Consider the following 13,595-nt stretch of genomic DNA (forward strand, 5'->3'; position numbering starts at 1 on the left):
TTATTCTATCACTGACAGCATTGTACTTCAGGATAGATCTTGAAACATTCTTTGTGATGATGAATGCCACACCATTCCTCTTCAATTTGTCATTTCCGGCATAGTAGACCATATGTTTGTTGGATTCAAAATGGCCAAAACTGGTACATTTCAGCTCGCTAATACACACATAACAACAACAACAATATGTAGGATATCAATCTTTATGCATTCCATTTCATTTTTGACAACTTCCAATTTTCTTAGATTCATACTTCGTACATTACATGTTCAGTTATCAATGGATGTTTGCAGCTGTTTCTTCTCATATTAAGTTGGGCCACTTTAGCAAATGGAGGCCCTGAAAGTTCTCCTTTATCCAGCCACATAAACCTGTTTAAATTTAAATTAATTAAAATTTAAAAATCACTTCCTGAGGACACTATGCTGAGTGAAATAAGTCAATCACAAAAGGACAAATACAGTAAATATACTGTAAAAATATAGTAAATAAATTGTAAAAAGTCAAGAAAAGGTTTATATATGGAAGGAGACTTTCTTTGTTAGTTACCAAGGGTGGGAGGTGAGGGGAAGGAGTACTGCAAAAAAAAAAAAAAAAAAAAAATGTATTGACCCATGTCACTTTAGTTTTGTGTATTTCACTGTACATAAATTTTATTTCAATAAAATGTATTTTTTTAAAAAAAATCACTTCCTCAGTCATGCTAGCCATATTGAGCCACATTGCTCAATAGCCACGTCACTATCAGCTACCATATTGGATAGTGCAGAAAGAGAGCTTTACCAGCCTTGCAGAAAATTCTACTGGATAGAGTTAGTCTAGCCCATTCACTTATTTTCATACCCAGCTAATTTTGATTACAATGACATCCCCTGCCTATAAACCACACACGAATGAGGTGAGTTGCAGGTGCAGAAGCAAGTTACTGAGCCTGGAATACAGGTTTGAAACATTAAACAGACCATACCTAAACTCCTATTGTTCTCCTAACCTCTACCTTATTTTCCTTAGGCAGTGCAAGCCACTTGAAGGTTGGCCACTAGTCTTCTCTGTTGTTGTATTTTATTTATCAAACAGGGCACGATTATGGTGAGACAAGTGAGGTGACTTGCATGACCCTAAGAGTGAGTGTCACCTTCAATTTTGTACCCGAGGCACCTTACCTACCTCACCTCAGTCCTGGCCCTAACCGACCAAAGTCCAACAAATATGCTTTCATTGATATAATCACTTCCAGCCTTGCTGTGATACCCCTGGATCATTGGCCTCTCAGTGAAAGCAAGGGCCAAGACCAGATTGTATTTTAGAACAGAGTTCTTTTTAAATACTGTGCCACTGATAGGTTATAGGGGTGCCCAGATACTGATCTCTTCATCCCTCAGAGTGGCCAGGCAGCAAAGGGGCAGCTGGAGGTCCTGGGCCAGTTGTTTTCTGATGTTGAACAGATTCTTCTATTTACCTCAGTGTGTAGGATGACCACTTGTCCCAGTTTGCCTGTGACTTTGTCCATTTTAGTTCTCAAAGTCCTGCATCCCCAGAAGCCACTCAGTCCTACATAGACTGGGATGGTTGGTCACCCTACATTCCATACCAAAAACAAAGCATATCAAAAACCTCTCTGTGCTTTAGTTTCTCATCTTTAAAATGGGAATGATAATAGTAATCTATTTCATAGGATTGTTGTAAAGACTAAATGAGGCAGTATATGTGATGTACTTGCTTGACCCATAGTAAGCACTATAAGTGTTTGCTATTATGGCCATCTTCTGTGTGTGCCATGACAAGAGAAAATTTGGAAAACAGAGTTCTAAGGGTTAGTCATGTAGGTAATGTGCTAGCAACATAGGGGCATTGATGAAAACAAATTGTTTAAGTGCCCACGATTCACAGACTAGAGAAGAAGTCCCAATGAAAAACTTCTGACAGAAATAGACAAGTACTGTTGCTGCAGATATGAATTGTGGGAAGAGGGTGGGCATATCTGGGATAGAATCATAGAATGCTGTTTCAGAAAACTAGACTAACCCCTTTGTTTAAACATGAGGAATTTGGTATAGGAAACAAGTCCAGAGAGGATAAACAAGTAATCCAAAGCCATGAGTCAAGTCAGTGCAGTGCTAAAACTAGAGCCTGTGTCATTGCAATAAGAAGCCAGTATCTTTTCCACTACACTATGGTGTACAAAAAAAGGAGCCCTGGTGGCACAATGGTTAAGCACTCAGCTGCTAACCAAAAGGTCACTGGTTCAAACCCACCAGCTGTTCTGCAGGAGAAAGATGAGGCAGGCTGCTTCCATAAAGATTTACAGGCTTAGAAACCCAATGGGGCAGTTTTGCTTTGTCCTATAGGGTCACTGTGACTCAGAATTGACTCAGTGGCAATGAGTTTGTCTTTTGGTATGATACACAAACAACAGAGAATGGATGGGGTGGATTTTAGTATGACTTCCTGGAGATGGTAGACACTCTGGTGACAGTGCTAACCAAGGCTGGTGGCACCAGCCACTCCTTGGAAGGATGATCAGGCGATCTATTTCCGTAATGCTAACTGCCTCGGAAACCCAAGGAGGGGTCTCTGTGAGTCAGATCTGACTCGACAGCAGTGAGTTTTGGAGTTTTTTGTTTTGTTTTGGAGATGGTAGTTTTAAAAATTGATCACAAGGGAGAAAGGAAGACATAATGCTTATGGGACACTGAGCTTCTGTTAAGGGGGTGGAAAATTTTGGAAAGGTTAGTGGTGATGATTGAATAACATCATGAGTGTAATTAATGTTACTGAACTGTACATGTGAAGATTATAGAAATGGCAGATGTTTTGGTACTGATATATTTGCCACAATAAGAAAAAAATATTATGTGAGAAAAAAAGAAAACTTTCATCAATCTACCAAGTCAAGGCCCTGGTGGTCCAAGGACCTAGAAATGCCTTCAAACCTGGGTTCATGTGACTTGTTTCCCCGGACAGGTCTGATCATGTCTGCTATCACAGTTTTCATCCTGATTCTCTACTTTGTGATTGACAACTTTGTGATAAAGCAGAGGCCATGGCTAGCCGAGTGCACTCCCATCTACATCCAGTACTTTGTCAAGTTCTTCATCATCGGTGTCACTGTGCTGGTGGTGGCTGTGCCAGAGGGGCTGCCACTGGCTGTCACCATCTCACTGGCCTACTCTGTTAAGGTGAGATGAGACAATACTGCCTTTTCCTCTAGGACAGAGATGGGAGGGGATGGTACCAAGTAGCCTTTGGTAAAGAAAACAGCCATTTTATTCTCTGTAAACTTCAGGTGGTACCTCACAAATGCAAAAGTCGATGGCACTACAGAAGGACCATCTTGATCAGTTGCATCAATGTTTAAGTAACCTGGTAGAATCTTAAGATGATTCGCAAAAACAGTATCCTACGTTTTTGTGTAGAGAGATGTTGGCTAGGAAAGGGCCTTTGACCTATATTTGAGAAGCCCTAGTTGGTCTTTTCTCTTCTTCTTTGTAGAAAATGATGAAAGACAATAACCTGGTACGGCATTTGGATGCTTGTGAGACCATGGGCAATGCCACAGCCATTTGCTCTGACAAGACTGGCACGTTGACCATGAACCGCATGACTGTGGTACAGGCCTATATTTGTGGCACCCACTACCCTCAGATCCCAAGCCCTGATGTCCTCCTGCCCAAGGTCCTGGACCTTATTGTCAATGGCATTTCTATCAACAGTGCCTATACCTCCAAGATTATGGTAAGCTCTCCTTTTGCCTAGATGCTTGCAATGGGTGGTTGGAGGGAATATTTATTCTGCCTAATTTGCCTTCCCACACCTCATTTCTTACTCATGAGTGAACATTTTTAGGATGAGATAATAATCTATGGGGATGGAAGGAGATTGGGGGATAGGAGTCTATGACCATAAAATGCCCTCTCATTACTTTGTGAAGACAGTATGTCTAAGGAGGGGCTTTAGGCTATTAGCAGAATTGGGCTAATCAGAAGGAAATTATTCACTTTCCAAAAACTTAGAGAAAGTGTTAGAATATGGTCTACCTATGCAATGAGACATAACCTCTACCACTAGGACAAACTAAAAAATTCCCAAGCCTTGGATGGCTCAGGGACCAAGGCCACCACTGACCACTGAATGCCTACCCTCAAACGAACAAATACCATTTCCCCTATGAGCTCTTGGCACCTATGTGAGCATTTTGTGAGGGAGTGCATTCCTTCCTTATTTTCTCCCTGGTAGAGGCATTTTACTCAACAGTCCCATGTATATTTTTCTCTCAGCCTCCAGAGAAGGAAGGAGGCCTCCCTCGGCAAGTGGGTAACAAGACTGAGTGTGCACTGCTGGGCTTTGTCACAGACCTGAAGCAGGATTACCATGCGGTGCGCAGTGAGGTGCCTGAGGAGAAGCTCTACAAGGTGTACACCTTCAACTCGGTGCGCAAGTCGATGAGCACGGTCATCAGGATGCCTAGCGGTGGCTTCCGCATGTACAGCAAGGGCGCCTCTGAGATAATCTTGCGCAAGTGAGCAGCCCCATCCTTCCTCTACTTCTCCCTCTCATGACCCTTCCCTCTGGAAGGTCTGGGAGACGTGCCCCATGCTAAGTCCACCTGAATGAGGAGAGGGCACTCCCTGCCAAGTGGTGACATTTTAACTAAGATTTAAGCATTTCCTCAGGCCAAGCATTGTTTTAAATGCTTTACACAGCTCATTTTGTTTAATCCTCACAACAACAACTCGGTGAGGTGGGTACTATTACTATGATTCCTGTTTTGCAGATGAGAAAACAGAGGATCAGGGATGTTAAGCAACTTGCTCAAGGTCAGATAGCTAGTAGTGGCACAGCCAGGATTCGGACCTATGCAAGCCAAGCCTCTGTTTCCTAATCTGAACACAGAGACAATAATATCCACCCACCTCATAGGGTCACTGTGTTAATTAAATGATTCAGTGTACATAAAGCGCCTTGTGTGTAGAAGTATTAGAAATATTAGTTCTATGTTCCCTTCTCCTTCCCATTGTCACATCTGGTTATGAAGAACTCACATAGACTGTCCAAAGATCATTAAAAGCTGACCCTACTTGCCTGTATGGCCAGTAGAATTGAAGTAACTGGTGCCTCAGCTTAATTCAGCCACCTTCTTTCAGTCACTACACTTGAGCATTTCCTATGCATCGAGCACTACTCTTGACTTCAGGGACTTAAAAATCTCTCTGCCTTCGAGAAATTCAAAAGGGCAAGTGAGCAATCTACAAATGCCTCTTGGCATTGTGTTCACATAAGTGTAGGAATAGATAACATGAGAGAACCATACTCTCTGCCTACCTAGACCTTACTCCATCCATAGGCCACCACCTTAGACAGAGGGACCCAGATGGGCAATGGATAGAGGAGCTGTCTGGCCATGAATCAGTGTTTGTGGGAGTAATACAGAGTTATCTGTAAATGACTGTAGAAGCATACTGAGTGCAGAGAGGGATGCTGCTTTCTGAGTGTGTGCCTTCCCAGGTGTAATCGAATCCTGAACAAGGAAGGAGAAGCAGTGCCTTTCAAGAACAAGGACCGAGATGAGATGGTACACGCCGTCATTGAGCCCATGGCCTCTCAGGGGCTCCGGACTATCTGCATAGCTTACCGGGAATTCAGTGACTCAGAACCCTTATGGGACAATGAGAGCGAAATCCTCACTGAACTCACCTGCATCGCAGTGGTGGGCATCGAGGACCCTGTGCGCCCAGAGGTGAGGGTTTGGCTTGGAGAAAGGATAAGAAAGCATGAATGAGAATTTTTTCAGTAGCTTCTAGCCTATGTGTAGACCTAGTATGACCTCATGCACAGCTTGTAGGAGTCACAGGAACTGTGGTATTAGTTCTGATCCTAGTTGTGCCCTCAGACAAGTTACCTGTTTTCTCACCTATAGGGATAGATGCTTCTGTGTTTCCTGCTTCTCAGAACTGCTGTGGAGTGCTAAACTGATAGAAGGTGGCATTCCTAGAGTTAATGCTGTCTGAGTGGTTAGAAGCAAAGATTTTACTGGGCTTTTGAACTGGTAATTGGAAATAGTCAAAAGGGTTAGTTAACCAGAGCACCAGCTTTGTCTTTAACCACCCTCTTTCAGTCAACACATTCTTGTTGAGCACCCATATGTGCTAATAAGTACTGTGGATTGAAAAAAATCTCTTCAAGAAGTTCTGATAGATGGACTATCAGTTGTCTAGGCCCAAAGGTATAAGAGGAGGGTCATGCGTTTGGAAAACTACAGTTGATGTAGTTGGAGCACAGGCTTGGTGGATAGGAAGTGGTTAAAACTTCTGCTATAAAAGAAGGCCGTGGTCAGATCTCTAAAGGCCATACATGCCCCACTGAGGAGTCTGAATTCTAAGTGGGAGAGTAAGCTTTCACATAGGGATCCCAAGGCGAATTTTCCTTTCAACATATAGTACGATGAGGCCAGTTCAGATGTGAATGTTGTGGGATAGACAGAAGTAAGGTGACACCAAGCAATATGAAAATGACCAGACTTACCCATGTCCCATGGCACTACTTCTAGTTTCTCTTCTGTCTATAACAAAAGGATAATTGAGCAGGGGCAGCTTACCAATCATCATCACCCCCATCCCCTCTTCCTCATTCTCTGTCCACAGGTGCCAGAAGCTATTGCCAAATGTAAACGAGCTGGGATTACTGTCAGAATGGTGACAGGTGACAACATCAACACAGCTCGGGCCATCGCCAACAAATGTGGCATTATAACACCTGGGGATGACTTCTTATGCTTAGAAGGCAAAGAATTCAACCGACTCATTCGCAACGAGAAGGGCGAGGTGGGTCCTGGGTTGGGGAGCCAGGGCCTTGTTTGACAAGGGATGGGCCAGTTCTGGTGAAGGCATTCAGGATGTTGTGGGAAAGTTTTAAACTAAAATCTATTCATATTGAAACGTCCCTATCTACCTAAGCTGCCCAGATGGTAATATTCTGAGTTTTCTTTCTTCTCATCTTCATTCACAAGCTGTCTTACGAGACAGTGTCACAACTTTTCATGTCTTTCTGTTTTTTCAGTCATGGGATAATTTTTGTCCCACCTTCTATGTCACTGCCCTGTAACTGATAGTGGCACAGATTTGTAGGATGAGGTGGTGAAGCAGAGCAAAGCTCTAGGTAGAAATCAAGCCTAAGACCTCAGAGCCAGCAGTCGACCTTGGCCACCTCTGGTCAGGGGTCTAAGAACTAGGGGATTGGTTCCCAGGTAAGGGAGTTGAGAGGATAAAGAAGCTGAACACAATCTGAATGGTGGTCATCAATGAATCCACCCTTGGAGACTGAGGTTGGCAGGTTCATCTGCACTGGTGGCCAGGTAACATATCCCCCCAGGCTGCGGAGTGCCAGATCCTCCAGAAGCTGGGAGGGTATGGAGACGTAAGTGTTTCCTGAATGGCTGTTCTGAGTTTAACTGATCCAGGTGTGGTCTGATGTTGGCAGGTAGAGCAAGAAAAGCTGGACAAGATCTGGCCTAAGCTTCGGGTCCTGGCGCGATCCTCCCCCACTGACAAGCACACGCTGGTGAAAGGTGAGGTCGGCTCCTAAGTTGTAGGTTCCAGGGATAGATGAAGGCAGACCAGGGCAAGGATAGATGAGAACCATCAGCCAAAGCAACTCTCATGTGCTAAATAGAGAAGGCCTAGGAGAGCTCCCAGGTGTACAGGAAAAACGTATAGTTTGGCCAACATCTGAGCCCCTGGTGTGTATGTATAAGACACATAATAAACTTATTGCTTTTTAACATTAGCACATTTTGTTTGCCAGTAATACTGTGGCCTAGACAGGGCAGGTAGAATGATTCCCATTTTATAAGTAAGGAAGTTTGAGGTTGACAGGGATGATTAACTTGCCCATTTGCCTAGCTGGTAAGTGAAAGTGGTATAGTTTGAACCCCAGGTCTCCACTTTCAAATCCATCTAGTGCTTTTTCCATACATAATAGCTGCCTTATGGTACCAGCGGGAGTATCTAACAAGGACAAACTGCTTAGCCAAGAATGCTACCCATGCCACAATTTATCCTCTGTGTGATTCCTATAGAACCTGCAGTATAGGAGAGAGGGAAGGAAAAAGGAAAGGGGGGAGGGGCATGTGGCCATGACGAGGAGGGAGGATTTGGTCAGGAACAGATGCTTGCAGAATGGCCTCAGACCGTACATGTGAGCTCACTGATGGGTGTGTGTGTGTATGTGTGTGTTTCCCAGACAACATATGTGGACTCACTGTGGCATGTGTCTGTGTCTCTCAGATAGTACTTTAGGTCTCACTGTACTGTGTATGTCTGTTTCCCAGGCATCATTGACAGCACTGTGGGGGAGCAGCGGCAGGTGGTGGCTGTCACTGGTGATGGCACAAACGACGGGCCAGCTCTGAAGAAAGCAGACGTTGGTTTTGCCATGGTAAGCAGCTTAGCTCAGTGTCTGTTGTTCTAATTATCACTGCCTTCTCCATTGAGAAACTGAGGCGACTTCTGGCACTGTGCTGCTTCCTGAACCTTCATATCCCTCCTTGTACTTTTTCTCTAACTCCATCTCTCCTACCTACTTTGTCAATAATACCATGTGTAATGCAGGGCCCATCAAATATGAAGAACAGAGGACATTGGCAGGGAAATCATGAATCTCATGACCCAGGAAAGCAAGACCAATTTAAACCTGCCCAAGAACATGGCAGTATTGTCTGCCTGGGTAAACAACAGACAAATTCATGTTCCATTTGAAATGTGTACTATCTGCCCAGCACTGTTCAGTACTTTGCTTCTCACTTTGAGGCTGGGAACACCAGAATCACCTGGAGATCTCATTTAGAAATCACATATCCCAAATTTTATACTTGAGTATCTTGATGCAGTAGGGTTTAGGGTGGATCCCAGAATTTTTTTTCTTTCCCTAACAGGCATACCAGTTGATTCTGATGTGTTCAGGGAGGTTTGGAAACCCCCAGGTTGCAAAGCACATGCCCACACTCAAGTAGGTCATAATTGTAAGCCACCCATACATGTTGCACTGTTGGTGATTTTGAAAACAGTGGAAGGAGATTCAAGAAACTCTCTTAAAAAAAAAAAAAAAGTTTTTTATTATATGAAATTTCAAGAGTACACAAGAGGAGGGAAAAGAGTATAATGGCATAATGAATATCACCCAGCTTCAGTAGTTATCAGTGCATGGCCAGTCTTGTTTCATCTCATCCCTCTACTTACTTCCCCCCTCCCGAGCTGAATTATTTTGTTTTAAACTAAATTCAAGATGTCATTGTCATTTCATCCATAAAAATTTCAGTATGTGTCTCTAAAAAGTAAATACGTATCGATAAAACCTATCTAAAAGAATCATAATATTGTTATCTTATAACAAAGTTGGTAATTCTTCACCAGAGAAAACTATCACCAGATATCTAGTCAGTGTTTAAATTTCCCCAGTGGCCTCATTGATGTTGTTTTCACAGTGCATTTGTCCAAATCAGGATCCAAGTAAAGTTCTTGTACTGCAGTTTGATACATCTCTTACTTAAATTAAGTCTCTTAATCTATGGCTGTAGTTCTCATAATGTACTCCCTGTAGCAGCAGTACTTGGGAACCTGTATAAATGCAGATTCCCAGGCCACAGCCCCAGATCTACTGAATCAGGAACTCTGGAGTTGAGGCCATACAATCTGTGTTTTAGTAAGTCTTCAGTGATTCTGCTGCATGCTTAAATTTGAGAACCACTGATGTTATAGACTGCCTGTCAAGGGTCCTCAAGACTGCCTCAAAGGTTAAAGATATACTGAGACTCAGAATATCATTGTCCTCATTGCTCAGATTTATTACAATGATGTAGTAAGGACATACAGCTGGATCATAAGAGGGAAAAGCACAGGCAGAACCTGCAAGATCCACAGAAGGCTTTCTCATGCTCTCTACCGCCCATGAGGGGTCACACAGAGCGTACTCTTCCCTCAGCAGCAAAAAATAATGCAGCAACATGTGTGTGACGTTATTGCCCAGGGCAGTCCATTAAAGACTCAGAGCCCAAGGTTTTTATTGGGGTTGGTCACATAGATACCCTCTGTCTAGCACCTACCAAAATTCCAGACTCCTAGAAAGAAGGCAGGCATTCAGGATAAACCATATTGTTTGTATTAATGGTGTAGGCACAGTGGAACGCTCTTAGCAGTTAACTGTTGACTGGCAACATTCCAAGAGCCAAGTTTCCAAGTATCAGGCAAGGCCCAGCTTTGCGAGTGCAGCCCTCCTCAAGGCTAGCAGTCTCAGGCCTGCTGTTAACTCTTTTCTACACAGATGCCTTTGGCCAAGGCATCTTTACAGCAAAATTATTATCAGTAATACCCCATGCAGCTGGGTTAGACCAACCTATGGTACTGATCTCAGCTTTGTCCTTCAGGGGCTCTGGATTTGGCCAATTAAAAAATCCCATCAGTCATAAAGGGCTATCTTAGAAAACCAGGTGACTTCCTCCTTAATTTTTTTTTAAATCTATAAACATTAATATTTAATGTTTCTTTTCTTAATGGTTTTTCATATATTCACAGATACATGCAATCATCACTATGTTCAATTTCAGAGCATTTTCATCACCATAAAGAGAAATTCTGAACCCCTTCACTCTCACACCCCAATCTCCTCCTCCTCTACAGCACTTCTCACGTTTCTGTATTAACCTTTTTAACTGACCAGAGACATCAACTGAGGCACAGCACAACTGTGGTCTGTAAGTTGAAGCTGACTGAAAAGCCATCCAAGGCTGAGGCCCAAAAGGCCAAAAGGCCCACAAGCCCAAAAGGCACATGTGGTCACTGTCCCTCCACAGAGAGTATGAATTTATAGGAATAGGCCGAGCAGGACATACATTAGTCAGGCAGTGCTAGTTAACAAAAGAGCCCTGGTGGTGCCAAGGTCAAGCTCTGAGCTTCTAAGCAAAAGCTACGTTTTTATATAACTTCCAATGACTCCACAGGCAAAAAGCCTGGCAATCTGCTCCTATAAAGATTACAGGAAAACTAGAAAACTGTATGGAATGGTTCTGATCTATCCTATAAAACCAACCAAAAATACAGACCCACTGCCATCAAGTCGATTCCAACTCATAGCAACCCCTTTTGGGTTTCTGAGGCGATAAATCTTTTCAAAAGTAGATTGTGCCATCTTCCTTCTGTGGAGTGACTGGTGGGTCTGAACTGCCAACCTTCTGGTTAGCAGTCAAATGCCTTGAGTGCTACACCACTAGAGCGCCTTGTTCTGTCCTATAGGGTTGCTATTTGTTGGAATTGACTCAAGGGCAATGAGTAGAAAGCTGGTAGGTACCCTAGATGGAGCCCTGGTGGCACAGTAGTTAAGGTGTTCAGGTGCTAATTGAAAGGTCAGCAATCTGAACACACTAGCTGCTCTGTGGGAGAAAGATGTGGCAGTCTGCCTCTGCAAAGATTGCAGCATTAGAAGCCCTGTGAGGCAGTTCTACTCTGTCACATGGGGTCGCTGTGAGTCGAAAAGCCACTTAATGGGACCCACCAACAGAACTGGTTAACAGGGCCCCTCAAAGAGGCTTCCTGTAGGGGAACTTTCCATCCTGGGTTCTCAATCTAGTTCAAATAATTCAGTTCAGGCCTTGGTTTTAGGGGACTGCCTAAAGGGAGGTAGTTCCAAATAGTTTCACTCGTCTATGACATCAGCTCCTCCTCCTCAGCCGTGTGGGCGACACCTGGAGGTGTTCTTGGTGGAAGTGTAGGAGGTGGGCCCCTCCTGTCTCAGAGTCAGCTGTGAGGGTAGGCTCTGCAGTCAGACCTGATTCAAGCTCTCACCACAGCTTGGAAGACAACACGGGTGATTTTCTGCAGAAGAGAAAAGCTTTCAGGAGCAGGTCTGAAAAACAAAAATATCTAATGCCGTCTTCCCTCCCCCATGCCTCCTCAGACCCTGGGTTTGGTTTTTCTCTCCATTGTTATGTCCCATTCAGTAAGCACAATTTAAACTTTCTCCGGTCATTTTTTGTTCTCACCCATAACCTTTTATCCAGAAAGGTCAGGTGCGAGAAGAACACAAGCATATCCACAGAAGTACATTTTTATATAGCTTACTGCATCATGTTCAAGAATTGGTCAGAACACAATCCTGACTTTTCAGAATTTTTAAAATGGATTTATGTAAACCTCCCCCGACCCCTTTTGTGTCCTGATCATTGATCCAGTGAGCAGCCTAGAAAAGATTGACCCCTTCCTGGGAACAGCTGCATTTAATAATCAAACTGCCTTACTGAAGTGTGTCTATCCGGAGGAAGATGAGGGACAAGAGTCAGGCCATCAGTCCCTGATCACATACTGAGTGGGCGGAAGGGTCACACTTCCTGTGACCTCCTACAATTTGCAGCTTTCAGTAGGGATCACAAGTTAGGAATGTGATTAGCCTCTGTATCAGAAATATAGCTGAGCAGCAGCTCAATTTCAGTTGGTCCTGTTAGAGAACAAGCCTTTTCCTGCGGGCATTAGTATGTGACTCAGATGGTCCGGCCGGCATCCACATGTTTTCAAAGTTTAGGGCCCCACAGCAGGATGTCTTAAATCTGTAACAGTCCCGTTGTTTGGGTTCTGTTCATTGAGCCTATGCCTGCTTTCTGTTCAGCATAGCCAGTACTGAGGCTGAAACAAAAAGCCCATAGCAGACAGCGTCAAGTTTCAGCCTAGATTCTGAGCCAGGCAATTAAATTAAGGTGCCATCAAGTCAGCTCTGACTCTTGATGACCCTGCGTGTGTCACAGTAGAACGCTACTGGGTTTTCAGTGGGTAAATTTTCAGAGGTGGGTTGCCAGGCCTTTCTTTTGAGGCACCCCTGGGTGGACCCTGAACCCCCAACCTCTAGATTAACAGTGGGGCTCGTTAACCATCTGCTCCATCTGGGTAATTAAAGTCCAAATTGAGTGGCTCTATTGGCACAGTGGTTAAAGCATTGGGATGCATATCAAAAGGTAAGAGGTTGGAACCCACCAGCCACTCTGTGGGAGAAAGATGAAGCAATCTGCTTCTGTACAGGTTTACAGCCTTGGAAACCCTAGGGGGCAATTCTGCTCTGTCCTTATAAGTTGCTTTGAGCCAGAATTGCATGACAGCACACAGTAACAGCAAGAGTCCAAATTAACCCACTCAGAAATATGCATATCACGCTGGGAAATCATCAGCCTCTAAGGGTCGGTCATTTGATTTTATGAGAGCTCCTTAGCAAACTAAACTACTTTTTAAAACCCTGAAAATGGCCTCTCTTTTCATGTTACCTCCTTGTTCCCCACCCTTGCCCTTTTTTTCCCCCAGATGCAAAAATCTTAGTAATAATCATGTCATGACACTTTGCAAAAAGCAAGGGAATTGTGTCCCATGGACATTGTTCTTTGCAGCTTCTCAATTGTAGTGATTCCTCTAACATTTATGAGATAATAAACATAACATTAATTTATAGCAGTAGCTATAAATTTTTATCATAAGTCCAGATGTAATAGTGAAAGCTGTTTATTAGTAATATTATTTCCTTTTTCTCTTCTCATTGCAAATTTTTCCCCTCTTTGCATATTAACTCA

At 43.6% G+C, this 13,595-nt stretch overlaps 1 protein-coding gene across 1 annotated transcript in view; it reads left to right on the forward strand.

The window, feature by feature from the left end:
* ATP2B4 (ATPase plasma membrane Ca2+ transporting 4) overlaps positions 1-13,595 on the forward strand; it is a 76,811-nt gene that overhangs the window by 33,117 nt on the left and 30,099 nt on the right. The window contains exons 8-14 of the mRNA XM_007941164.1: positions 2,966-3,180; positions 3,494-3,736; positions 4,279-4,520; positions 5,507-5,738; positions 6,643-6,822; positions 7,478-7,565; positions 8,328-8,434. Of these exons, the coding sequence (XP_007939355.1) occupies positions 2,966-3,180; positions 3,494-3,736; positions 4,279-4,520; positions 5,507-5,738; positions 6,643-6,822; positions 7,478-7,565; positions 8,328-8,434 (1,307 nt within the window). The remainder of the gene's footprint in view (positions 1-2,965; positions 3,181-3,493; positions 3,737-4,278; positions 4,521-5,506; positions 5,739-6,642; positions 6,823-7,477; positions 7,566-8,327; positions 8,435-13,595) is intronic.

This window comes from Orycteropus afer, unplaced genomic scaffold (genome assembly GCF_000298275.1).
Source record: "Orycteropus afer afer isolate SDZICR_OR568_19922 unplaced genomic scaffold, OryAfe1.0 scaffold00075, whole genome shotgun sequence".
Classification (NCBI taxonomy): Eukaryota; Metazoa; Chordata; class Mammalia; order Tubulidentata; family Orycteropodidae; genus Orycteropus; species Orycteropus afer.